Source organism: Bombus flavifrons, chromosome 4 (genome assembly GCF_040668555.2).
Source record: "Bombus flavifrons isolate JBK064 chromosome 4, iyBomFlav1_principal, whole genome shotgun sequence".
Lineage (NCBI taxonomy): Eukaryota > Metazoa > Arthropoda > Insecta > Hymenoptera > Apidae > Bombus > Bombus flavifrons.
This window is the reverse complement of record NC_138445.1, coordinates 8,349,779-8,375,507: the sequence shown is the minus strand read 5'-3', so window position 1 is coordinate 8,375,507 and position 25,729 is coordinate 8,349,779. Positions and strand designations below refer to the sequence as shown.

The 25,729-nt window shown below is 38.5% G+C and overlaps 2 protein-coding genes across 8 annotated transcripts; one reads left to right on the top strand and one right to left on the bottom strand.

The window, feature by feature from the left end:
- LUBEL (Linear Ubiquitin E3 ligase) lies at positions 1–24,233 on the top strand. Of its 5 annotated transcripts, none has more exons than XM_069111684.1 (21): positions 1–153; positions 3,108–3,197; positions 3,274–3,678; positions 4,867–5,073; positions 5,812–6,039; positions 6,487–6,959; positions 7,387–8,678; positions 9,615–9,874; positions 9,969–10,064; positions 10,633–10,776; positions 11,219–11,575; positions 11,855–12,038; positions 12,396–19,288; positions 20,896–21,093; positions 21,427–21,705; positions 21,779–21,868; positions 21,960–22,116; positions 22,623–22,953; positions 23,391–23,516; positions 23,617–23,785; positions 24,069–24,233. In XM_069111684.1, the coding sequence occupies exons 1-21, from the start codon at positions 37–39 to the stop codon at positions 24,096–24,098; spliced, it is 12,126 nt and encodes a 4,041-aa protein (XP_068967785.1). In that variant the 5' UTR covers positions 1–36; the 3' UTR covers positions 24,099–24,233. The 5 variants fall into 5 exon arrangements, with proteins under 5 accessions (XP_068967785.1, XP_068967784.1, XP_068967788.1 ...); XM_069111683.1 differs by having other exon boundaries at positions 10,612–10,776; XM_069111687.1 differs by lacking the exon at positions 10,633–10,776.
- Positions 24,135–25,662, bottom strand: LOC138179175 (uncharacterized). 3 transcript variants are annotated; one of them, XM_069111700.1, is made up of 3 exons: positions 25,550–25,662; positions 25,139–25,229; positions 24,135–25,043 (listed from the first exon to the last, which is right to left on the bottom strand). In XM_069111700.1, exons 2-3 carry the CDS (start codon positions 25,225–25,227, stop codon positions 24,431–24,433), a joined length of 702 nt encoding a protein of 233 aa, XP_068967801.1. In that variant the 5' UTR covers positions 25,228–25,229; positions 25,550–25,662; the 3' UTR covers positions 24,135–24,430. The 3 variants fall into 3 exon arrangements, with proteins under 3 accessions (XP_068967801.1, XP_068967800.1, XP_068967797.1); XM_069111699.1 differs by lacking the exon at positions 25,550–25,662 and adding an exon at positions 25,325–25,454; XM_069111696.1 differs by lacking the exon at positions 25,550–25,662 and having other exon boundaries at positions 25,139–25,330.
- Positions 25,663–25,729: the final 67 nt, after the last annotated feature.

The following is a 25,729-nucleotide window of genomic DNA, read 5'->3' as shown; positions in this document are numbered from 1 at the left end:
AGCCAACGTTACGGAAATAGATTTCGGCTGGTGGCGATGCAACAGCTTCTTGTAGACGACGAGCAGTGCCGAACGGTCGGAAGCAGCCAGTACCGTGACGACCAGTTCCCGAGGAAAACCGGAGAAATCGCCTCCGCGAGGTCCCACATGAATGTGAGTGTCGATCTTCCTTTCACGAGTGCCATTATCCGCCGCGTATCGGTGCCCGTGCGTGACGTTCCCTGATCCCGGGCCCATAGTGCGTCCTTTGTTTTCTACGTGCTCGCCGATAACACGGTGCATCAATCTGGAAACGCTCCACCGCGTACAACTTCCACCATCTTACCCTATTCTACTCTTTTCTTCGTCGACGCCTTGAAATTCTTCCTAATTCTCTCTCTCTTTCTCTCTCTCTCTTTCTCTCTCTCTCTCTCTCTCTCTCTCTCTCTCTCTCGGAAGAATGTATTTTTGAGGAAATAAAAACTTTATATAGAGAGTTATAAGCTTTATCTTGTTCAAACTGTGTGGAAAAGTGTCGATGCGATGGAGCAAGAACGCACTGTACCGATGCGGACAATGGAAAAGATTCATCGTTACGTTTTTGTAATTATTTCAATGAAACTCTAGAGAGTTTTAGGTCTCCCCTCGTATGAAATAGCGGCATCCAGGTTGCATAAAGTAGTGACGATGTAAAAATGCGAAAATACGAAAATTCGTTACACCTATGGCAACAATCGAAGAGATTTATGTCATGTTACATTTCCGTGATTATTTTAAAGAAGCTTGAGAAGATAAGAGTTTGTGGAAAGCATTAGGCCTTCCATCGTCGAACTTGCATAGTAACGTGATATAAGAATGTTAGAACACAAAAATACTTCACAGATAATCGAACAAACTTAAATTTTCTCAATTGTTCCAAAAGGATGTAAACCTAAAGCGATCTAGAGACGAAGCAGCGCGATGAGAAGCAAGCAGAATCGATGAGAATAAACCAGCGAATTTCACCGGTTTTACTTTCGCGAGGTGAAACGGAAGTGCATCGTAAGACGCACAATCGATGCGAATCTTCGTGTGTATGTACCGCGGAAGACACGAGAGGATATACGCTCGTGTCCGTGTTTCCGTGGGTTTCACGTGCAGTTCCACGTTTTTTCTTCCGGTGCAGACCAGAAACCGGGGATTGAAAAGCGGATTGTTTATGAAGACACGCGATGCTAGCTACGCTTTTACAGGCGTGCAGCTCGGTGACACTATCGCGGCGAAAGCATCTGAATATTCCGCTTCGTGTGAAACCACCAAGAGGAATGGATATATATAGCGTTCTAATTTAGTTGGATCGGACTTGGAGACGCAGTTTTATGTACTTATGGCTGGTTTCCGGGGTCTGCGTGATTTGTGACACGTGTCAGTGTGGAATAATCAGTTTCTTTCCGTACGATTCTTCCTATAATTGGTCTTGAAATTTCTCGAAGTGATGGATGACGATCACGATGAATATTTCACTACAAAATCGAAACCGATGCTTGCTCGTTAGATGGAAGATAATAAGGCTCGCGAAGGGATATTATTACGTAGTTAGAAAAATGTTTGGAGAAGAAACTCGAGTGGGTAGGGAGGAGCTAGAAGTTGGAACGTGACCAACTCTTGTAGACTTTTGCAATTTTGTCGGGAAATAGAGTTTCGTGTAGCACGTTCGCTTTTTATCGAGGCAATTCTCACCTTAAAATTAACTAACACGTCGGATGAAATTCACATGTTTGTCAAAATTTTTATCTCTACTTTTGTCTGAGACAGAATATTCTTATGATGATCGTGGCAGAATCTAAATTTACAATTCTTGGGAATTAGGTGCTTTGTTACTCTCGTAGTAGAACAAAAGAGTGTGGACAGTCGAGAAGAACAGAAGGGGTAAACGTTCTAAAGATATAGGGCTCTAATTCGAGGGACTAATTCATGCATGTGGAACTCATGCCGCCGCGAAGGCTGGAACCGCGAAATTACTCTTCTTTAATAAAAAAAAATTGTTATTCTTTAAGAATTTTTAATGCAATTCGAAAATAAGAAAGCAATACTTTTCCTTTCATTCACAAACGAATAAAATATATTTCTTGCGTAAAAAGTTTAAAAGAGTGAGAAGCTAAACGTAAACCTCGATGTTTTTAATACAATTCGAAATTACGAAACCATAAATTGATGAACCATAAAAAACCTCTTTCTTTAATCCATAAATTCATTAACGAACGAAATATATTTACCGCGTAAACGGTTGTAAAAATGAAAAATGTAAATGCGAATAATTGAAATAAATTCCAAGAGGTCTGGATTAAATATCAGGGAAAGGTTGAATGAATTTGAGAGGATCACGGTGCGATATTTATGTATTTTACGTATACAAGTCAACGCGAAGAGATATAGCGTCGCGTGGCTCGATTTTATTTCGAGATGCGGAACACGATTTTTCCTCGTAAAAATAGATTCGATTTTGGCCTCTTCCGGCGAAGAATCAACCGTGTGACGTCACGCTTTCTCGAGGATCCACTCGAAAAATCTTGTCTAGCGAAGTCACTCTACTCAGACACCTAGTCCAAGGTGCGATGACATGAATTCACGTACAGCTTGGCAGCTGAACACGAGTTACTAGATGCTGCCAGCTTGTCATCCCAATTCGAGACTGCAAGAATGCATCGCACCTATACAAACAATTAAAGAGATTCATTGTGCAGGCGACTGCATTTATCAATTTCATTTTTTCTACTCTTAACTACTTCTACGGTGTCCTGAAACAATCCATATATTATACAAATTTCCACTAATTTTACTTTTAAGTAATATATAACATTAAGTAATTGAATAAATGATAACTGTCAATTAGATTGAGCTTTATACATATATCATTACACGTGCGCCTCAAAACTTCAACGGAAAGTTAATGTACTTTCATCTGACAAGGATAAAAATCATTGGAGAAGCGTAACAACAACTTTGATTAGGGGAACTACTCTCATAACCGTTAACGTAAAAATGTATATACTTCCTAAGATATAGATAATTCTAATAAACATTATGTTAGAATTCAAGTGGAAATTCTTCTAGGTTCCTCCAATAATTATTAAATATCTGTTTTACAGAACCCGGGAGCTGAAAAATGGCGCCCGATGGCCATCTCGAACCCATCGACCCGGTTGCGCATGGCAAGGTCCATGCCCCACTGGGTACTGGTGCGTAACTCTCCCGTCAATATCTCTTCTTTTTCTTTTAATCAATCTTAAATACGCAATTTTTCATCCTTAAAAGGCGCAACAGCAGAAGGATGCGGAACAGAAGCAGCAACGCCAACCACCGACCCCACCGAAAGTCCCGCCGCCATCGCTCTCCGGAGACTGTGGTGACCCAGACTACGAGATCATCGAATTTCCGACCCGACCGCAAGCACAGAAGTCCTCGACACCGGGCATGACGTACAAGTGCGCCCTATGTGGCACCGAGAACGTCTTCGCTCATTGCGATATTTGCAATGGGAATTATTGCGAAGCCTGCGACGACATGAACCACAAGCACCCAAAAAGAAAAAACCACGTACGAAGAAGAATCTTGACCGATCTAGCAACGAAAACGCGACCACCTCTACCGCCAAAAGGAGAAAATGTATCATCTCCGCCGCCAATCCCACCGCCAAGAAGAAATCGCAAGAGCGCTCAGGTAGGATGCAACCTGGCCTGAAGCTTACATCCCTTTCCGCGAATTTTCTTTCAGGCTGACGACGTCTTGTCGATACTAGGTACCTTTGAGCTTCAGATCCAGAATCTATTCGGACGATTGTTAGCGGATTGTATCGGGATCAACGGAAACCAAGTTGCGAAGATCACGAATCTTGTAACACAAAGAGCAATTGCAACTTTGTCTCCTGTGACCTCGAGTCGTTTATCGATGAATGTTGTTTTGTTGAATAGATGTTGCTTCTTACTCGTTGTTAGCTGTACCACGCTTCGAGCGGCGCCAGTTTCGCTGATTTCTGCGAGAGAACACGTCACACCGAGGCACCGTGAAGATTGTTAATCGAACATCATCAGTCACATCGAGCTTTAAATAGTCATCTAAGAGTTGTTCCACAGATACATCGACAGATTTTATAGAGATCTTTATTATTGTATATCAACGTTGTTTCTTCTTAATACACCACGTTACCGCAAAAATACTACTGCCGTATTCACTGATACCTGTTCACTCTTTCAACTCTGTCGATAATAACGTAACGGCGGGAAAAGATACGTGCTGACACAATTTACGGAAGCACTATGCAAATTTTGTATGCTCGTGCTTTTGTCTTCGAGCGACTGGCACGACGGTGAATATGGCAGAGCACGGTGAACACGGTGATTCGATTTAGCCGTCATACACCGTTTCGTATTTCCCGTACCGTTACTAAAACATCGTTTTATTATATGCATATATTTTATTCACTAAAAATACACATTGTTACACAGATTAGATCATTATTTTCAGCTTACAGCAATGACACTGATCATCGCCATTTCTTTGTCGCTAACGTAGAATTAAGAATCGATTTATTAGAAGTCTAATTTATTACGTTCACGTTATTTAAGTTGCAAGCATTCTCGATTCGTCGAGGACATCGTTTAATTTATTTTCTTTTCTACTAACGCTTTGTTTATCATCGATTTAGCCTCGCACGTCGCCGCAATTTAATTTTAGCGCTGCTGCCTTCAACCGCGAACACCCGCCATCTTCTTCTTTCGAATACCTTTTTCCATCGCCGTCTATCCACGAAAAAAAGAAACACAGAAAACGTTTTCAACAATCATGATGGAAAAAACGACAACGTTTCCAAACGATGGCCATGTAATAAAGTTCAGGTTTCGCGCTTAGGCTAAATCGACGCAAAACCAGGGATCTACGAATCTCTCCTTGATCGAAAGAGTCGACAGCTTGAAGCGAGCTCTTCCAAACACCACCAGGCCACTGTCAGCCACCCTTGACACGAAAACAGTGTCGAAATCCATGCAGTCTGTAAATACTATCACCAACGATGGAACCGGATCAGGATCGGGGACTGACAAAATGTCTACGCTGCAGGTAAACTATTTCGTCAACTATTCTTGTCGTAACATTAAATTGGTGCGTATAAAATGTTATTTGTTCAAATAATAGATTTTCATACACATATACTTAATTCAAGCAATTACAATATGCAATTCGACACAATATACTTTTTCAATGATCAACTAGTTTCATTATTCCAGGTTTACATATAAAAGTTATCGGTTCTAGAATTTAAAAATTCTTAGAATACTGTAGCTGTTACAGCTTCTTTTAAAACGGTTTGTATATTAAAAGATCTTTGGTGGAATAGGGGATGTCATTGATCTTTCCAAGTGAAACAGTCGATGTGATTAGTAATTGACGGTAGAACAAAATTTAACAACGAGTCGTATTTATTCGTCAAATTTGAATTTCACAGGAACGACATTTCATATGTACCAATCTAATAGAAAACTTTAATGAACATTTTACACGTTCCCCTATTATTCAATAGTAGTGCTTGACGTTTAATGAATGCAACCTATTATTCATCGAATACCATTTACTATTACGTGCACCGCAACGTTATTCGGTAATTCAGTAGGCTTCTACTATTCATCGAGTATTATAAAATAAGTAATTAATATTTGAAACATTCACGCATTATACAGTACTTGATCTATTAAGTGCTTTTTGATAGTGTGCCTCCGTATTAAATAGTTAATTACAAACGTGTAAAATGGCTGGTAAAGGTAGAAACGTGAATTGTTTAACACACGTACGAATATTCAGGAAAGGTACAGGAAATATCAGGAAGCAATGAGAGCGCAGGATGCTAACAGAAGAAGGCATCCTCCCTCCGATATCTCGAGAGATACATTGAATACAAGGCCACTGAGCGTAGGCAGCCCGAAACTTACGCCTCCGGTACCACCGCCGCCACCGCCTAGATCTATGATGCAATCGGCCAGTGTTTGCGATTTATCGTCGCCACACATGTGGAGTCCAGGAATGCATCAGGTAATTTTATTAAACTAAACATCACAAATGAATGTCGTCCCATTAGCTGACGTGGCCTCTATTTTGAAACTATACAAAGAAATTTTTGTATGAATTTGTTTTTTGAATTGATCGTATGCAAATGCAGATTTATTTTTAAATAAAAAGATATATATGTCATGTATCGAGATAAATGTATGAAGATATTTGTATTAAATCTATTGGAAACAAATTAGATCTAATAAAATTATAAAAAAGAAATTCCGATATCTCCCAAATTTTTATTTTTATAATACAATAGCTCTAATAAACGATGATCGAACGCGTTATTAGGAACAAACAAGAGCTTTATCGGCCGTAAAAATTATAAATATTTATATTCTGGAGTTAATAATGTAAAATTAATCAGTAAGATTAAACATTTATCGTTTCATATTAAATTAAAATTACCATTGAATTTTATTGTAGGCTCAATCAATGGCGCATCTAGGTCCTGGAGGTATTCCAATAATGTGGTACCCACCGAATCCACCATGGGACATGACCATGGGTGGTTCCACGATGAGTCTAAATCACCCAACAATGTGGGGTTATCCCATGGGATTCCCTCCGTCACAAATGCTTCCACCACACTATCCGGGTTCTATATCAAGATCACATAGTCCAGCAAGGAGCGTGAAATCCAGCAGAAGATCGAGAGCAGTCTCGCCATCACCAAGTCTGAAATCTAGGAAATCATTAGCTAGTAGATCACGATCGAGAAGATCGCAGGGATCACCGTCTGACGCTAGTTCTGAAGACTCTGGTGAATCAGATTTCGACGACAGGCTCTCTAAAAGTTCTAGGGGCACCAGACGTGGAAGTGTGTCTAGGAGTACAAGGCAAAGAAGCTACCACGAAGATGATGGGTCTAGAAATTTGTTAAACAGAAATCGTCGCGAGTAAGTTAGAAATTTGATTAATAATTTGAAATTCGTATTAGTAGACTGCGGATGTTTATGGGTTTGTGGAAAATTCAAAGGTGGAAAAATGATATACGTGATATGCAAAAATATGTAAAATTATCATTCCAATATATTTAAAACAAAATTTGTTTTTTATTTAATCGAGTTAATTACAATCATACAAACGAAAGTTTTCTCAATTGTAAAATGTAGAGATGGAAATTTATTAAAATTGAAATGTTCATTAAATTATTTTATAAGTTTAATGGCTCGTGTAAAACCGTATCATAAAAAAAAGAAATCCAGATTCTTTAGATATCTCCAGAAAAATATGAAATTGTATAAATATCCACAATCTAAATGTCGCAGATTCTACGATAAAGATTCTGGAATATTTTAAATATAGTAATTCGATATTTTACAGACGGCTAATGTCAGAAGAAAGAATGACCAGTACAGAAGATCAGTGGTCCGAGAGTCACTCTATCAAACGATATCCAACATCACCAAAGAACCATGACGAATTTCAAAAGAACACTCTAAATTCACGACGACGATATGACCAAGACGAACGCAGGCTCTCCAAGCTGGATTCGCGATTAGATCGCGTTCAAAACGGCAGCTATCGTCGTAGACAAAGCACCGACGATGACTCTTCAGACAGAAAGTCCACGCTACAAACACGCTCTAGAGTAACCAGTTCCTCTGACGATCACTTCGACAAATCAGAGATGATTCCTCGACGAAGGGACGACGAGATGATTCCAAGAAGAGCTTCCTCTGTGAGAAGAGAAGTAAGTTTGGACGATCTCGAAAGAGCCTCTCGTAGAGATTCTCGAAGGTCCTCTATAGACAGTGACACACAAATTACCAGAAGAACTCCTTCCAGAGAAGCCTCTAGAAGAATCCAAGAAGTAGAAAGAATTAATAATTCACGATCCATTAGGGATGAAGACGATGTACCACGTGCTACGAAGAATCTACGAAGTCGTGAAGCTTCGCGTGATAGAGAAAGTGTCTCAAGAAGAGAGTCTTCGTTGAGAAAAGAAATGGAAGAAGCAGAGAGAATTTCTGTTAGAAGAATGTCGCCTCATGATTCTGATAGTCAGAGCATTAGAAAAACTCCATCTCGTGAATCAGTTTCTAGGAAGATACGTGAAAATGAGGATCGAGACGTGACGCAATCTGCGAATAAGAATCAAGAAGCTCGGCGATATATCGAGACAGAAAATCGAGAAGTTAGACGATTTATTGAAGAAGAGAAAAAAAGGGAAGAAGCTTTAGTAAAGAAGATGGAAAATGAAAGAAGTAAACATTTAGAAAGATCACCATCGGTAGGCAAAGAAGAGAAGCATGGATCAACGAGTGTGGATCAACGTAACAAGTCGCCGAAAAATGTGAAACTGAGAGAGGAAACGAGTACCACGATGGAAATTCCTAACGAAGAATGGGCATGCGAGCATTGTACTTTCATAAACGATTTAAAGGATCGTGTCTGCGTAGTTTGTTGCAAAACGAGGAGCAGCGCGTTGCCACCAAGTAGCGAAGAAAATCAAGAAGATGTTCAAAGTGGTTTGAGTGAGATTCCTAAAAATGAATTAGCGACTACGTCCAGCAACATTAGCAACCCTAGTCCTGATCTGGAAAAGAGGACCAGCCTGTTAAAGATTTCAAACAGCGAAGAGAGCGGCGATAGTGGTTCCACAAAGAACAAAGGTAGAGCAAGGCGTAAAATCAGCTTTTCGTTTGGTACCAAGTCGAATCAGTGATTAGAATTATTGTACCTGTTCTCTTCTTAAGTGTTTCTCCTTTTTTCCCTCGGTCCATGCACTCTGTTTGTCCTACCTCCTTTTTCTTTTTTTACAAAAATTAAAGAAACAGCTGAATAAAAAATACGATTGTCCTCTGCCGATGTATATCCTTGGATGAATAATAAAGAGACATGAAAAGTGTTTCCTACACGATCAGTGGATACCAAATGCATAGTCGTATTTGAAATGAAGCCACTCTCTCGTTCATTTTCATTTCTCTTCTTTTTTTTTAAGATCATGTCTGATGCAATTATTATTCATTCAAGAGGAGCTAGTTTCAAGCATGAGCGTGCATTTGGCTGATGTTCTTTCCACCCGGAATTCGTTGTCGAATTATTTCTCATTGTAAGTCCTGAAGATCTTAACATTCTCTGGTCTTGAAGTTGAATATCATTAACAGAAAGTAAATGTTTAATTTTTTCATATCTGCAAAAAAATTTTTTTTCTTTTTAAATATACAAATCCTTAGAAAGTAACAAAAATAATATGTATATCCTGCCTGTTTGTATTTTCAATGATTCTAATGCCCCGTTCCTTGTACTATGAAGATTTATACGTAATAATTTCACGAAGGTAACAGTCTGCATCAGAATGACGTTTTTCATTAATTCAAGTCTAAGATTCCAAATATTCGTAAAAAAGAGACTACGGATGCTTATGTATTTATACAAAAATGGAAATGCAAGAAAGCATGGAATACCTACAATACGGTTATATACAACGAAACAAATATTTGCCTGGATTCGAATTTTTATCTATGAAAATATGAATTTGCATAAACATCCGCAACGGTATTACCAAATTAACATCTAGAACATGACCTGATTACTTAAATTTACAGATTCCGCGACGCACGAAGATTCTCCTGCGATAGTTCCAGAGAAATCAAGCGTTGAATCCTCGTCAGTGATAAGAAACGAGCCTACATTGATAGCAAACGATATATCAGTGACGACCAAGAGCACCGATGCTCCAAGCAATATCGTTTCTTCGAAAATAAATGAGGAAGAGCCAATGAAACGACCAATGCTCGAGAAAATTCCAAAAAGCCACTCAGTTTCCACTGGAACCTCTCCTCCTCCTCAGAACATTTCCACTCAAGTAAGGGAAAATAGGACATCTTTTTTTTATCGCAAAATGGGTCATTGGTAAAAGGTAAAAGAAGCACGAACGGGATATGAAATATACTTTTCAGACGTACGACTATCCTACAACAAGAAGTAGCGCTGGATTCGTAAGAGCTGCATCCACCTCAAAGGGATTATTATATTATGAAGACAGCGACGCGGAGGTAATACGAAAGATTAATATGTAGATATTCAAGTTCTTCTATCGAAACAAAAGTCTTGTAGTTCAAATATTTAAGATTATTTAAAACGAGTTACAATAGTTTTATCTTTGGCTTTTGAAAGTTATCAAGCTCATTGGAAAGGATGTTTGATTGATAATTTTGGAAGATGACTAGCAAATGCGCACTTCGATTTTTGACACTGGAACTACCAATAATATATTCTTAAATGTTAGAAGTAGATTATTAGAATTAACTGAAAAATATTCCCAAAATGGGTTCTTAAATTAATACCAATGAACTTTCGTTTGAAATATTTTTTGTAAACTATCAAAAGTAACTCAAACGTTACAATGATCGATTCCTGTCTCATAATATGGATGGCTATAATTAAAAATAAATAGCAAATTCAATAAAAGTCAGCTGTAATTCTCGAGAAAACCTCGTCATTTTTACAAACATGGTAATTTTAGCGTTAACGCAAAGCATTTAAAGTACATTCATCCAAAGACCTAGCAAGCTCATAAAACGACTTACAATTAATAAAAAGGATGCCGAGCGTCTGTTCCAGGAACAAACTAGATTCGCCAATAGTCCAGATCTGTATCCGCGAACGATTCAGGAGCAGTATCTTCAGCAGTTGATCAGCGGCCCCAGCAGAGATCGTACACGAAGAAATTCCGTCGACTCCACCCACCTTTATTACCGTTCCAGGGTAAACTTGACAGCTATCCCTCGAGAGCTATTGGTTTCTAATCCGATCTAATCTCCAATACAATTTAACACACGATTTCGATTGTGCCAGTTTCGTAGCCTCGGTGTGAACGTAGGCAGGAATTACAATTTACAACCTTTTACAGCGCAACTTCTACCTATCATTCCAACCGGAACTTCTAAGAAAATATTCTCTCCATTCAAATTTCTCTACGACTGTGTGACCATTAATCTAATAAACAACAAATTTTTGTTACGTGCTATAGATTGTTCTAGACTAGCCTTAATATAGTCTTAAGCCTGTAAGATTGTTCATTTCTCGTTGTTACTCTGCAGAAAGTGCATCTTACGACGATGAGACCTTCCTACAACTGTTTTTGACGTGTGCACCCTTCGTAAGTCTATTTTAATTATCGTCAATCGAATTATTCTTCGTGTTTCAGGAATCGAGCCAACCAAGATTCTTCGAAGCTGGCCCAAGTTCACAAGGAATTTCAACGTTGACACGACAAGGTTTGGAGATCGTGGAGCTTCTAAGGGAAGCCGAGAAACACGGTTATTCCACGGATGATGTACAGGTGGCCTTGTCACAGGGTGCAAGTAACCCGATCGACTGGCTGAAGACGCAGTGGCCCCATTTGGTGGAAACTGTACAAGTTTTAGTTACTACTCAGGGAAAAGAACTGAAGGAGAACAATATCGGGGTGCTTTCCGCCATCGAGGCGAAAGAGGCCTTGAGAGCTACAAAGGGAGACGTTTGGAACGCTGTCACCATGGCTGTTCAACGTAGACAGCTAAAAGTAAGAATTTTAGACGTATTTTTCGTTAGAATCTTTCGAATTGAAGGACTGCAACAAAGAGACAGCTCCAATATTTAAATTGTATCTGTAACTATCAGAAGCGAAAGAAGCTTGTATTAATATGAATATTAGTTGACTATGAACTTGTAGCACGTCAGTTGAATTTTGTTGATTTAATGAAATTAAGGAAAGTAGTACCGTCTTTTTAAAACAGTTTCTTTAATCTTCGAATGTTATATTGAACTTTATTATGAGAAAAATGAAACGAAAATTTGACAGTGCGAGGAAATTATGAAGAAAGGCAACTTCGCAATGGCGGAAGTGGTGAAATCATTGGAAAATAATTCTGGTGCCGAGGACGCGGCTTTGTTCGAGCTGCAAAAGAATCAGCTCAAGCCGTTCTTGATGAGAATCTGGGGTCCTCCGGTTGGGGTAGAAAACGATGAGGCTGCACCGCGGGAAGGTCAGTAAATATTACGTATCAATTATCTGATCATATCAAATAAAAAACAGATTGAATAATTTTTAAGTGCAGCCTGTATAATAAAATCGCAGATGTATTGTACTATTTCATAATTAAAAAGTAATTTTAAATTTCTTAAATTATCCTCTTAAAATTAATCCTTATATAATTTGTTTGATTGGTATAATGAAATCGTGCATAATAGGAATTTTTTGATTATTTTGCCTAGTATCATAGAAATATATCCTCGAAATTTGCATTATATAAATCTTTATATTTGATAAATATTCGTTTTACCAAAGCGATAGTTTCGTTCTTAACTTTTCATTCACGATGATCGAGTTGAAATAATTTCAGATACGGCAGGTGCGGTCGGTGGTGGAACGGGAGGTTCCGAACAGGTTACCAACGTGTCGGACGCTGAAGCCAGGAAGCAGGTAATGTCACCAATCGTAGAAAATTTCGTCGCGTTGCAGGCCGACTTTCAAAAGCAACTGGCAGCCCTCAGACAACTGACCGATAACTGGCAACATGACAAAGACCCCCTGAATACGTTCGGTAATAAGCCTGATAATCTGTATCAAGTTAACACTGACGATCGAATCGTTCTAATTGATAAAAATCTGGTCCCAAGGGCCGTACAAGACCTCGATGTAGCCAGCACTCTTAAAACAGTGGAGAACGAGGAACCAAAACGAACCAATCAAGACGATACTAAATTAATAAGAATTAATCAGACTGATACGTCCATTATAACTGAAAAACAAGACCAAAATAACAATTCCACTATAAAGGTGATTAAAGAACAAGTTCAGAATCTATCAGAAAATTTATTAAACCAGAATCAGATTAACGTTGAAAAAAAATTAACGATAGAAGAAATTTCACATACGAAAGAAAATGAAAAAATTCGATCGGACGAGTTGCAAAAAGAAAATATCGATGTAACTAAACCCACATTACCTGAGGATATTGATCCAGCTGCTGTACCTAAGGACAACGACCCAAACATCAGTATTTCGATAAATTTAATTGAGAAAGACATCCCTAATCAATCAGAAAATTTGTTAAAGGAGAGTCCGAGTGAACAAAAGATAAAAGAGATCTCAGTTCCTGATACAAAAGAAGGTAGAAGTGTAGATGAAGAAGTTAGTGTCTCGTCTTCCAGTGTAGTAGAAGAATCATTGTATAAAGCAGAAGCCAAAACGAGCGATGTAACCAGGTCGAAAAAGAATGTAAAGCAAACGGTGGAGATGAGTTTGAAAGTAGCTGAGGTAAAGGACGAGGAAGCTGGTTCACGCGTAAAAGAAAGCGAAACGACGTCTCAAAAGATTTCAGACGCCGGTCAAAGCAGCCAAGGAATAGATAAAGCTTCTTCGTCGCGTTCGGAGAAAAACGAATCGCCATCCCAAAAGCCTTCTGATCCTCATCAAAGAGCTGTGCAAGTAGATAAAGGCTCTCCTTCAGTGGAGAATGTCCCTTTGCGATCTAATGTATCGGATCACGGTTTACCCGAAAGTGTATCGAAGACGTCCGAATCGGCTCGAGGTTCTTCGCAAATTGGAATCGAACGAGCCGACTTAATAAACCAAATGTTGGAACAAGGCGAAGAGTTCCTTCAAAAGGCAACAACTTCTACAGAATTAATTAAGAGTTTTAAAAATTCCGGCGAAAACGGAGACGCGGGGATTTCAGAGAATATCGACGTAACGAGTAAAGAAACGACGGGATCATTGGATAAATTAAGGCCTATAAAGGAAGATACGAAAGTAGAATCGGGCAACGTTATCGAACAAGCGCAATCACCGATAATTACGGCTGAGAATGGCCCGACAGATCAAAGTTCTGAAAACGTCTCGCCGGAAGCTCGTCCAGAAGGCAACGAGACGCAAGTAGCCACCGTGGAGGCACTGTTATCTGCCGTGAAATCGCTGCCAGAGCAATTACTGGGCCCTTTCATATCGGCAATGCAAATGCTGTCGTCGAAGAAATCGAGCAACGAAACCGATCGAGCGAACGTTCTCGAAGTTGCAACAGAAGATCAAAATTCCACGTCTTTTCAAGCTTCCAGCGAAACTGGGTTTGGCAAGAATGAAAATGTACCTCTGGGAAGCGTCGAAAATGCAGAGGAGCTTGTATCGGATGTAGCCGAAACTGTAACAACCGAAACGACCGCGACTGACATCGAAAAGCTACATGATCTCGAAACGGTACGTAAAAACGAAAAAAGCGATAATATTTCGCATACTAGCGCAGGAGGAGCGACAATGGAGGTGAAATTTAACGGGAATCGGGTCCCAGGAGACACGATAACACTGTTGCAGAGTGGAGAGAAACCTGAAACAACGATAACTAAAGTAAGTTCGCCAGAAGCCGCGAATAATATTAACAGCGATGAAAAGCTAGACAAGGTACCTAATTCTGAGCAGTTATCAGGTCCAGTACACGAAATCACCAGTGGTAGTTCAAAGGTATCTTCGGTAGAAGTCGATTCATCTCATCGTTATCATCTCGACGCGAATCCGGGAATTCATACGTGGAACGATCCACCTATTCATGAACGATCATCGTCAAAGGAAGCTGGCAACTCTTCCCTGACCGGCATCAAAGATCCTCGACTTAACAATGCATCTTTGAACAGCGAATCACTCACAAGCGATAGCTCGATGAGACACAACGGGACCATTGGCGCACAATCATTATCGGACAAGATATCATCCTCGGTCGCATGTGACTTGGGAACATGTGAATCATCCGACATGCAAACGTCTATCATCGATACTCGACCTAGCGATGATAACCGCGTGAAACTAATTGATGGCAGTTTGATGACTGACAATAGAAGATCTGAAGATGTTATGTCTGATCGTATATCGCATGATAATAATCATACTAATTTGGCCGTGACCCAGGTAGCAGCATCTTCTCAGTTAGTTAACTTTGAAAATAATTCTGTAGATTACAAAGTTTCCGAAAATTCTAACATTGTATCGCAGAAAATTTCTGAGGATAATCTTGTTAGAAATTCTGAGTGTAAAATTTTGGAAGATTCGAAAATTGCTCGAGATGAATTTTCTAAGGAAAGTGGAGTTGCTATTCAAGATTCTTCAAAACATTCTAGAATAGCTCAGGAAATTTCTGCAGATCCTAAGAGTGTTGTAACTTCCAAAGATTCCAAGATCGATGAAATTCCTAGTGATCCTAAATCCTCTGAAATTTCGATGGATTCTGGTATCGTCACACATGATGTATCGGAAAATAGAACCTTTACTCAAGAAATTTTTGAAAATTCTAAAAACATTATACCTAATACTCCGAAAAATCCTGCATCTATAATCTTTGAAGTTTTAAAGGGTTTTATATCTACTTCAAATGAAGTATCTAATGATCCCAAAATTCTTATTCAAGAAGCTTCTTCGGACTCGAAAACTGGTCTTCACGTAGCTTCTTCAGACTCCAAACTTATTATCCATGAAGTTTCAGAAGATCCTAAAGCTAGTTCGAAAAATATGCCTAATGATTCCAAAATTACCATTCACGAAGTTCCAAAAAATCCTAAATCTAGTTCAGATGAAACATCTATCGAATCCAAAATTCTTATTCAAGAATCTTCGAAAGACCTGAAAATTGTTGACGAAACTTCTTCAAGTTCTAATATTATTGTCCATGAAGTTTTAGAAGATTCTAAACTTAGTTCACATGAAATATCTACTGATTCCAAGATACTTACCCAAAAAGCTTCGAAAGATACGAAAGCTGTTATTGAAGAAGCATTTTCAGATCCCAAAATTGCAAACCATGAAATTTCAGAAGATTCCAACTCTAGTTCAAAGGAAATATCCAATAATTCCAAAATACTCAGCCAAAAAGCTTCGAAAGATTTGAAAACAATTGTTGAGAAAGCATCCTCAGATCCCAACATTGCTAACCATGAAGTTTCAGAAAATTCTAAATCTAATTCAAAGGAAATTTCTAATGACTCCAAAACACTTAGCCAAAAAGTTTCGAAAGCTGTTATCGAAGAAGCATCTTCAGATTCCAAAATCGCTAAGATTCTACAAGAATCAGAAGATTCTAAATCTAGTTCAAAGGAAATTTCTAATGACTCCAACGTTTCTATTCAGGAAATGTCGAAAGATTTAAAAACTGTTGACGAGATTTCTCAAAATTTTAACGTTGGTATCCACGAAATTTCGAAGGATTTCGAAGCTATTCCACGCGATGTTCCCAAATGGCCATACACTAATGCTCCCAAATCAACCCAAGAATCCAAGGTTCAAGAAATTCCTAACAAACCAACAATCGTACACGAAACTTCGAAAGCAGTTTTGCATGTGTCTGAAAAAGTAGAGCAGTCTATCTCTGTCGCATGTCACATTCCCCAGAGCAACGACAAAATCGATACTTCGCCAATAACTTCAGCAAGTAAGTCTGTCGACTCCAAAGAAACTCGCGAGCAAATTAATATTCATTTAAAACCTGTCAAAGACGATCACCCTCTATCGGTATCTGATACAAAAAATAACGATGTAACAAAAGACTCTTTGATAGAGATAAAAAAAGATTCTTCGACGATCGTGGAACGAAATAATTCAAACAAATCGATGGAAACAATCGATGCGAACAACGAGTCAGAAATAGAAAAGAATGACCAAGAAATATTTTCTGGCTCTATTTCGAACAAGGTCGAGGCAAATACAGCTTGCGAAGCAATAGCGAATATCGAACCGGCAATAGTAACTATCTCGAGTGACCCTCGTATTTCCGGTTCCTCGTTGACCTCGCATTCTTTGGACACCGAATCTGTCGTTAACAAGCTAAATTCTACAGATACTAACAACATTCCTAAGAACCTCGTTGTTCCTAATAACGATATGTCGTATAATGCATCGAACTCGAACGAAGAAAGTCAAATTGTCGAGCTAAATCTGACCGATACCAATCTCGAAACTTACATCGTTCCTAACGTGCTTGGAAACGTTAACGAATTTTCCAGTTCGATTCCCTGCAACGATGAAAGTATCACGAAGGATTCGAACAATAACGCGTCCCATTTATATCCTCCAAGCTCTAGTGAAATCGAAGGGAATGAAAGGGAAGAAGATAAGAAAGCAGATGCTGCATTATTTATTAAAGATTCTGTAAATATATTAAAATTCGAATTAAGCGTTAATTCCAATAATAAAAATCCAGAGACTGAGTGTTCGATCGTCGATAATAGTAACGATGTTCCTCCAGGAGTACCTGAAACTATAGAGATTAAAATCATGGAATCTCCCATGTTAGCGGTGAACGATTGTGCGCCAATAAAGGTTCTAGAAAGTCCATCAGAGAACGAAGTAAAACCGATTGAGACGGCGAAATTGCAAACAGAAAGCGCGACCGAAGCACGCAAGATCGTGACGATTTCGGGAGAAAGCGCGGTAGACGTTGAAAATAATGAAGTAGATGCAAATGAAGTTGATAAGACGGTTACCTCGAGAGTTGCAGTCAAGGAGAGATCCAAATCTCCTGCCAAAAAGGTCGGCAGAAGGAGGTCTCCCGTGAAAGTCGTTAAAAAATCTACCGGCATACCGAGAAGGAATTTTGGAAAAGTTAGCCCGAGAGGCGCAACGATTGCAAAGGCGAAAGATACCGCGGCTGAAATAACTCGAAGATCGACCTTGTCGAACCAAAGGAGAAGTCCAGGAAAAACAATCGCAAAAGTCGTAAAGATCGTTCCATCGAACAGTTTGATAAATAAAACAAAATCAGCAGCTAATACTAAACATAAGCAAGTTTCAAAAGGTTCCAAATCGACGGAGAAGAAAGTGATTCCGGAAAGGAAGTCGACAATCTTGAGTACGTTGTCCAAAGGTTGTGAACAAATTAAAAAATCAATTATGAATGCACAGACTAACGATAAAAATAGTGGAATGGCGGCTAAAAAATCTTCGAAAGGGAACGGCACGTTAAAACATTCTTTCCTTTCGAGGATTCCAGTATTCACAGCGAGACGTCGACTTCCACAAGTGCAAGAGACTCCAAAAAGTTCTCAGCAATCTTTGAAAGCGGCATCCGGTGACGAGTTAACTAGCACTTCGGCGAAACCATCGATTACCCAACAAACAGCAAGGAAATGTAGTTCGTCCGAAAGTGCTTCGAAGATCAGAGCAGAGCGAAAAATTGAGCCGGATAAAGTCGGAAATTTAAATGACAAAAAGACGGTAATCGTAAAAACTGCAATCACTCGGACGAAGATTTGCGAAAGGAGCGAAAAAACGAAGTCAGCGATGGCATCGGAGAAAAATGACGAGGAAATAGACGTGACTGGGTCCAACGAAGATCAAACGATATCTAAGAAATTGGATTTAAATGATACCACTTCCAGCGAAGAATACGAGCTGGAGGAAGTTTCTGATAATGACTCTTCCACTTCCGACTTCGAGAGCGCAACGGAATCTGAAATATCAGAAACGGGGAAGCAGCTTTCCGATCGCACGTCGGACAGCATCGAAGAGTTAACCGATGCTGAAATCATGCTACAGGAAACAATCAACGCGATAAAAGCAAAAATATCCGACTCTGAATTCGAAGATTCTGAAAATGAATACGTAACTGATAATGACAGCCAAGAAGATTCTAATTGCAGTGAAACTCACGTGAACGTGAAAGACTCTTCTTTCGAAGAAGAAGAAGAAGAAGAAGAAGAAGAAGAAGAAGAAGAAGGAATAGAAGAAGTGGAACAAATAGATAATAAAAAACTAAACTATATTTCGTCTGAGGAGGACGAAACTTTGAGAGCTGATAGCATTGACGTAAAGGCCCAACGAAAGCAAATGACAAATTCAGACAACAATACCAAAGAGACATTAAAAAATACCACTTCTAAAACTCATTCCATTAAAAAACCAAAAGAACAGTTAATACCACTAAAGAACAGCACAGACGCAATTAAAGATAAGCCTGGTAAACTAAAGGGGAAACTTGAGATGAACGATAACTCTGGTAAAAACGGGCAAAATAAGACAGATCCTAAGACTGAGGTAACGAAAGCGAGACGTACGAGCAACAAGCGAGTGAAAGCGAGTCGTAGAGCGAGCACAGGCTGTGATAGAGGGGTAGATCAGGGAGGAACATCGAAGAAACGATTCTCCTTGGTGGCCAGTTGTATCCGTCGGTTCGAGGGCGAAGAAAATACGGAACGGGAATACGTGGAAAGTAGAAGCGGCAACTTGAAGACAGGGGGATCTCCCAAAACGGAGAGGGAGGTCAGTAGACGTCAGTTGTCAGAATCAATTGTCGACTTTGTCAGTACTTGCCGCTGACAGACCAATGTCTACAAACAGCTCGATCAAAAGTGTTGAAACAGCGGATGAGACATAAAAAAAAATCGCACGAAAAAAAGAGAGAAAAAATACCCGACAGACTCCCGTTAAAATTTTAACCCTGTTTTGACTGTAGCTTTTAAGCACACTCTTTTTTTCCACCCAACTAGCGTACAGTTGGCTCTTTCTCTGTTTGCGCGAGGTAAGTACTCCTCTTGTTTCTCCCCGTGACTAATATTGCTGTTGTATAGCATGTCGCTTTGTTTCGCGTTGCTCCGCTGTGTGTTTAAATTAAAAAGTAACAGAACAGTGGTGTACACGCGAAAACGTACTCGAGGTTTGTATGCGCTCCGCGAAGAAAGCACACCGAGAGTTTAATTTAATATCGTGGAACACGACTTTTCCATCATCCAATTTGTCGGATGCTTTCGGGGATTTTATAGTAATTTAAACGCACGCGAATAACACGCTCTCCTCCGGCACGATCGTCTCGTTCCAGGGAATAAAACAACATCTCTTAACGTGCTTCAAAGAACACAAGCATTGAGATATTTTTTAATTGTTTACGATCATTGTGTATTCCGTATTCGTCATTCTGTATTCTTTACGATCGTTCATTTACGTATTAATGTTCCATAATGTCACTTTCAGTAGTTTGTCCGTGACAAATAAACACGATATTAATATTTTATTCACGGACTGGACGACGTTACCTTAAAAATATGCAGAGCTCGTTTCTAGACGTTGGTGTAGTATCTTTTTATCGTATTTTTGCATGTCCATTGTCTTTGTATACTATTCTGTGCGTCAATCTTTATCCTAAGTCTCAAAAATTCCATAATTTATCTCATAATTTCGATATTATTTTTAATCGTATTTTCATATTAAATGGATGTGATATACGTGTAATTATCGTATCAGGTCCGTATTGTTTAATGTACACAAAATTGGCCGACACTGTTTTCGCCGACACCAAATTTGGTCAACACTAAACTTTATCAGGAACAACTTTGACCGACAACATCGATAATCGACACAAAATTCGACAAACTGTTCACAGCGAATTCGGGCAAAGTACGAACTTGTTTTCTGATATTGTATCTCGCTTGAAGAAATCTAGTCCAGAGCACATTGGAGCAGATTTAAAAAGATATGTTTTGATCAAAAATCGGATTCCCCTCGCTCCCTGCTACGAATTGGTATTGGTTTGGTCTAGACCTGTTTGTGCGAACGAGTAACGTGACCGATTCTATCACTCGCTCTTATCCAACACAACATAAAACACTTGTCAGTCAACGATTCACCGATTGATAGTTGTCGACTAATTCTTGTACTCGGTAGAAATCGACGACACAAATGTAAATATCGTCGACGAAACTCGGTGACGATGAAAACATTGTCGGTGAAATGATTGCCGGTAATCTAAATATGTCGATGACTAAATATCGTGGTCACGACTCGGTGTCACTGAAATCGTGTCGATGACATGATTATCCATGAAATGATTCTCTGTAAAGTAAATGTTATGAGAATTTCCTCTGCACTTACAGAGAATTGCTCGACGTCTCTTAGCGGAAGGAAAAGCGTCGAACTACGATGAGGCGGAAGTGGCCGCCAGTTTGCTGGCCTTGAAGTTTGGAGACGTCGAGGCTCTTCATGCGGCTAAAGAGTGTTCCAGCGTAGAATCGGCATTGGCTTTCTTGCAACAAGAATGCGAACTTTGTACAGGTCGCTTTGCGATGAGTCAGGTACTTGAAACAATACAATACCCATTATTTCATCTCAGAATATAAAACTTATCTTTTATTTGAACCGATCATGAGTAGACTGCGAATGTTCATGCATGTATAAAAGATTGAAGCCTACAAAGATATATAGAATACAGACAGACTGTAACACGTAAGAGTATACAAAATATGCTAAGTAAAGTACTATTTATAACATTGAAAAGATAAGAATATTCAAATGAAACCCTTGTTTGAGTTCTAGTTCTTTGATAATGTACACAGAAATTAAAATATCCATGAATATTCGCAGTATAATTGAATTTTAATCGAATTGAAACACATTTTTAATCCCAGATAGTGTCCATGCTGAAATGTGTGCACCGTTGCTGCAACGAGTGCGCGAAGAACTACTTCACCATCCAAATCAGCGACAGAAATATCACGGACGCAGTTTGTCCATTTTGTAAGGAGCCAAACCTAAAAGACGCCAACGAAGACGAGGTGTTAGAATATTTCAGTAACCTGGACATACAATTGAAAACACTTCTAGATCCTCCGATTCATGAACTCTTCCAAAGAAAGCTGAGAGACAGAACATTAATGCAAGATCCGAACTTTAAGTGGTGCATTCAGGTGTTTCTTCTATATAAACCGTACAATCCTCTTTAGTCGACAATTGGAGAAACGTCATATGTGTTGTTTTCAGTGTTCAAGCGGATTTTACGCGGATCCGGATCAGAAGAGATTAATATGTCCCGATTGTCGATCAGTCACGTGTGCACTGTGTCGAAGACCGGTACGTGCTGACGTTGATAATTACGCGAAAATTAAATGGAAGTTACGCAAGCGCGGACAAACATCCTCTCTGACGGTGGTTTCACTTTCAGTGGGAGAAACAGCACGAAGGAATTACGTGCGAGCAATTTGCTGCTTGGAAAGACGAGAATGACCCGGATAATCAAGCCGCTGGCTTAGCCAAGCACCTCGCGGATAATGGGATAGATTGTCCTAAATGCAAATTTCGCTACTCCTTGTCTAGGGGAGGTAAAGTATTTCAACTAGCTCTCAAGCTTTAATTACTTGGATTGCAATGAATTTTTCTTAAAATGCTGCTAACTTTAAACAAAGAATAGAGCTTTCATAGGCGACGCACTCAATTAAGTATAAAGTATTCAAACAATTGCTAAATGAATTTTCCCTGAAATATTGAAATACATTGCTATCATTAGACTGCGAACATTTTTAAAGGAATAAAAAGAAATAAAAGCTAAATATAGATTTAATTCACCTACTGAAAATTGTAACGAATACTCTACATACTTTGGATATTTTATATATTCGCAGTCTATTATAATCCAGAAATAAATTTAAATAACTCTTACTTAAATTAACCGACGCAGGATTTCATGTTCGTGTAACTTCTCTATGTATTTCAAATATCTTTATCATTCGAGTAGGCAATTAATTCTGGATAAAAGATATTTCTTAATTTAAATACTAATTTCTGATTAATGTTAACGATAAATACCGAAAATGATACTTTTTCGTAGGTTGTATGCATTTTACATGTAGCCAGTGCAAGTACGAATTCTGCTGCGGTTGCGGAAAGGCATTCATGATGGGAGCAAAATGCTCGGTCAGTCAGTATTGCGCGAAACTGGGCCTTCACGCACACCATCCACGAAACTGTCTGTTCTATCTTCGAGATAAGGAGCCCATGCAGTTGCAACAGCTGTTAAGAGATAATGGAATCGAGTACGACACAGAGGGTCCGGCTGGCGAGCGCAAGTGCAAAGTGCAATTGCAGAAAGAAACTCCCACCGGTGTTGTAGATGCGGTATGCAATTCAGATGTCGTTGTGGGACACGCTGGCTTGTGCAGGTAATTTGTTTGTTCCCCCGTAACTCTGCATGCATTCGCCGTTATTACGACCACCACTTTTATAATTGAATACCTTTCTCGATGAAACCAAGGTACCGTTGCAATTATACGAAAAAAAGCTCATACAAATTATCATATTAGAGGGCTAAAAAGAATAAAAATGACTAAGAATAAAATAAATTAAAAAAAGAAAAAAAACGATATAACTTGCGAGTAAAATAATGCTTTTGAGGCCTTCGTTGTTATCGATCTCCTTTCTAATACTTACTAGTTACTATATTAAACAAAAAGAAAAACAAATCTATTTAAAGAAGTAGAAAACATATAATAAAAATGTTTACTTATTTAAGCTTTGAGTCAACATTGGTCCATAAAAAATAATGCAAATGTTTAAAAAATAATGTCCTTTTATCATAACGAAATATTCAAATATTTAGGATCCACTATATCGAATACCTAGTTCGAAAGATCCGGGAGACCCAACTGGAACCGCTTCCCTTGTTAAACGTAGACGATCTCGAGACTTGCGTGAAACGTGCGGGGATCAAATTGCCCCCGAATTGGTACGGTCGTGATCCGGAACATTACAAGAGGGACTTGATCGAGGTAAATGAAAAGGCATCGTGCATTGCACGACTAAATTCTGGGTACTTTTCCCCGCAGGCAGCACTACATTGAGTACTTGGCGGGCCTGGTACTGAAGGGCAAGCTGGATCCCGTGGCGATCTTTGACTTGAACGATGCCAAGCAAGAGCTGCGCCGTCGGGGAAAAGTTCCCCCTGCGAAGGACCAGGAAATGTCCGAGCGGGATTATCTCGAGGCGTGCATTCAGGTGACTAACAACTCCTCTCCTGTACTCCTGCCCCGACACACTGACCGAATTAACAAGAAATGCACGAAAGTAGACCTTCACGCATGACTTTCGCAACCGAAAAGTGCGACGTGGTGACGCGCACGCGCCTGCACGTTGCCAAAAAATAGAGATCTGCAATTGTGGATTAGAATTTGGTTTTATCCTCGTACATTCTGTTTATTTTTATCTTGAAATGAATAGTAATTTTTCGTACCATTAGGAGGATTTTATTCGTGACATCTAATGTATGGACGTTTTATAGGTTGTACGGAAGGAGATTCCGCTGGAGTGATAAATGGGTAATAATTAATGAACGACATTATGCGAGTTCCGCTTCTGATACATCATGTATAGTGTATTTATTTTATCATATGGACAGTGATGTAGAGAACAATTATTGACGATTAAAGTAAACAAAGATTGAAAATTGTTTAGTATTTAATGTATAAAAGTAATCAGTTTTTTAGTATAGAACTTGAAAACTAAAATATCAATTTTTTTATTCTTCTCGCTATCTTCTTTTTTTGATTTATGTATAAAAGGGTGACAGATGTTTTTTATGTAATAAACGTGAATTTGTGTTTATAGAAAATTTTATAAAACACTTTAACAATAAATTAATTTTCAACAAAGCTCTGTTAAAAAACTATGTAAACTCTTCCTTTTTGGAGGTGTTGCACCTTGATTTATTATGTTTTTTAATCGATTTATATTAATCATTTTTATTTTCTGTTGAGTTGGTGTAATAAAATTTGCAGTGCTCCCAACTTTTTTTATGTTGGTTTCTTTCAATTCCTCGCTTTGAACATTTTTCTCATTCAAATCTGAAATTCCAGAAACATTTAAGCCAGCTGTTCTATCCTTGGTCCTCTTCTTCTTCCGTTTTTTTGATCTTTCAATACTTTCTGTCCTAATCTTTTGTACTTTTTCCCTTTGTGGTTTATTAAAAGATATTCTTGTACTTTTTGAACAAACTGAGCATTTAAGTACCAACTTGTTCATTTTATTTTTTAAACATTTTTCTGCTAAACTTCTTTGAACTTCAGGTATTCTTTTCTTACCATTATTCATATCGTGTACAATTTTTTTTATGGATTTAGAAAGTGGTTTACCTCGTGATAATCTAATGCTATGATCTATAGTATTCCAAAGTGATCCACAATATGGGCACATCACAGAAGGACCAAAGTTTTGAGACGATAGTTGTATTCCACGAGTAAACTGCCTACATCTTTCTCTAATATACAATAATATTAAATATTTAGTATGTAATCAATTTTTTATTTACTCAAAAATATATATAAATATTCAAATAAATAAAATACAACTTACATGTAAAACGTTTGCAAATTTCTACTTTGCGAACAATTTAATTTTGTAATAAATTGATTCACGTTCCATAAATGTGTTAATTTTTCCATATCTGTTTGTTTACACACACGCACGCACAAAAAAGAAATGATTCATAAATAGAGTATTGTTATGGAGTGTTAGGTTAGAGCTATTTACACTACATACAGATAATATGTATATCTTCAATGATAAAATACAAACTTCCGCTTAAACAGTACGTGATACCATTTAGTTGTTAAAAAGTCATTAAATGCGAAAAGTATACTGACGAGCGAAACTAATCGAACTGTGTTAAAGTGTGCTACTATACGAACGATAGAAGTGGTAGGATGACTCCTAAACAGATTACGCTAATGCTTCAAAAAATTCTGGACTTTATAATATCATTACCAATTAATAGTGCTCTTTGTTTTCGTTAGAAAAGTAGATAAAAAAGGAAAAAATAACCTCCAAATACGATTACATTGGAGACGTCACAATTATTGAATAACAGGGTAGCCAACCTGTGAAAATGTTACAATGCCTGTAGGATTCCTAAACCAATCCATTAAAGATCCGTAATGTTGAAAC

Excerpts from the sequence above, each read along its gene's own strand:
- LUBEL (XM_069111683.1), top strand. The coding sequence starts at position 37 with ATGCAACAGCTTCTTGTAGACGACGAGCAGTGCCGAACGGTCGGAAGC. Across the intron at positions 8,679-9,614 it reads TGGTTCCACAAAGAACAAAG|ATTCCGCGACGCACGAAGAT; the intron begins GTAGAGCAAGGC and ends TTAAATTTACAG. Across the intron at positions 21,869-21,959 it reads GTGCACTGTGTCGAAGACCG|TGGGAGAAACAGCACGAAGG; the intron begins GTACGTGCTGAC and ends TTTCACTTTCAG.
- LOC138179175 (XM_069111700.1), bottom strand. The coding sequence starts at position 25,227 with ATGGAAAAATTAACACATTTATGGAACGTGAATCAATTTATTACAAAA. Across the intron at positions 25,044-25,138 it reads AATTTGCAAACGTTTTACAT|AGAAAGATGTAGGCAGTTTA; the intron begins GTAAGTTGTATT and ends ATTGTATATTAG.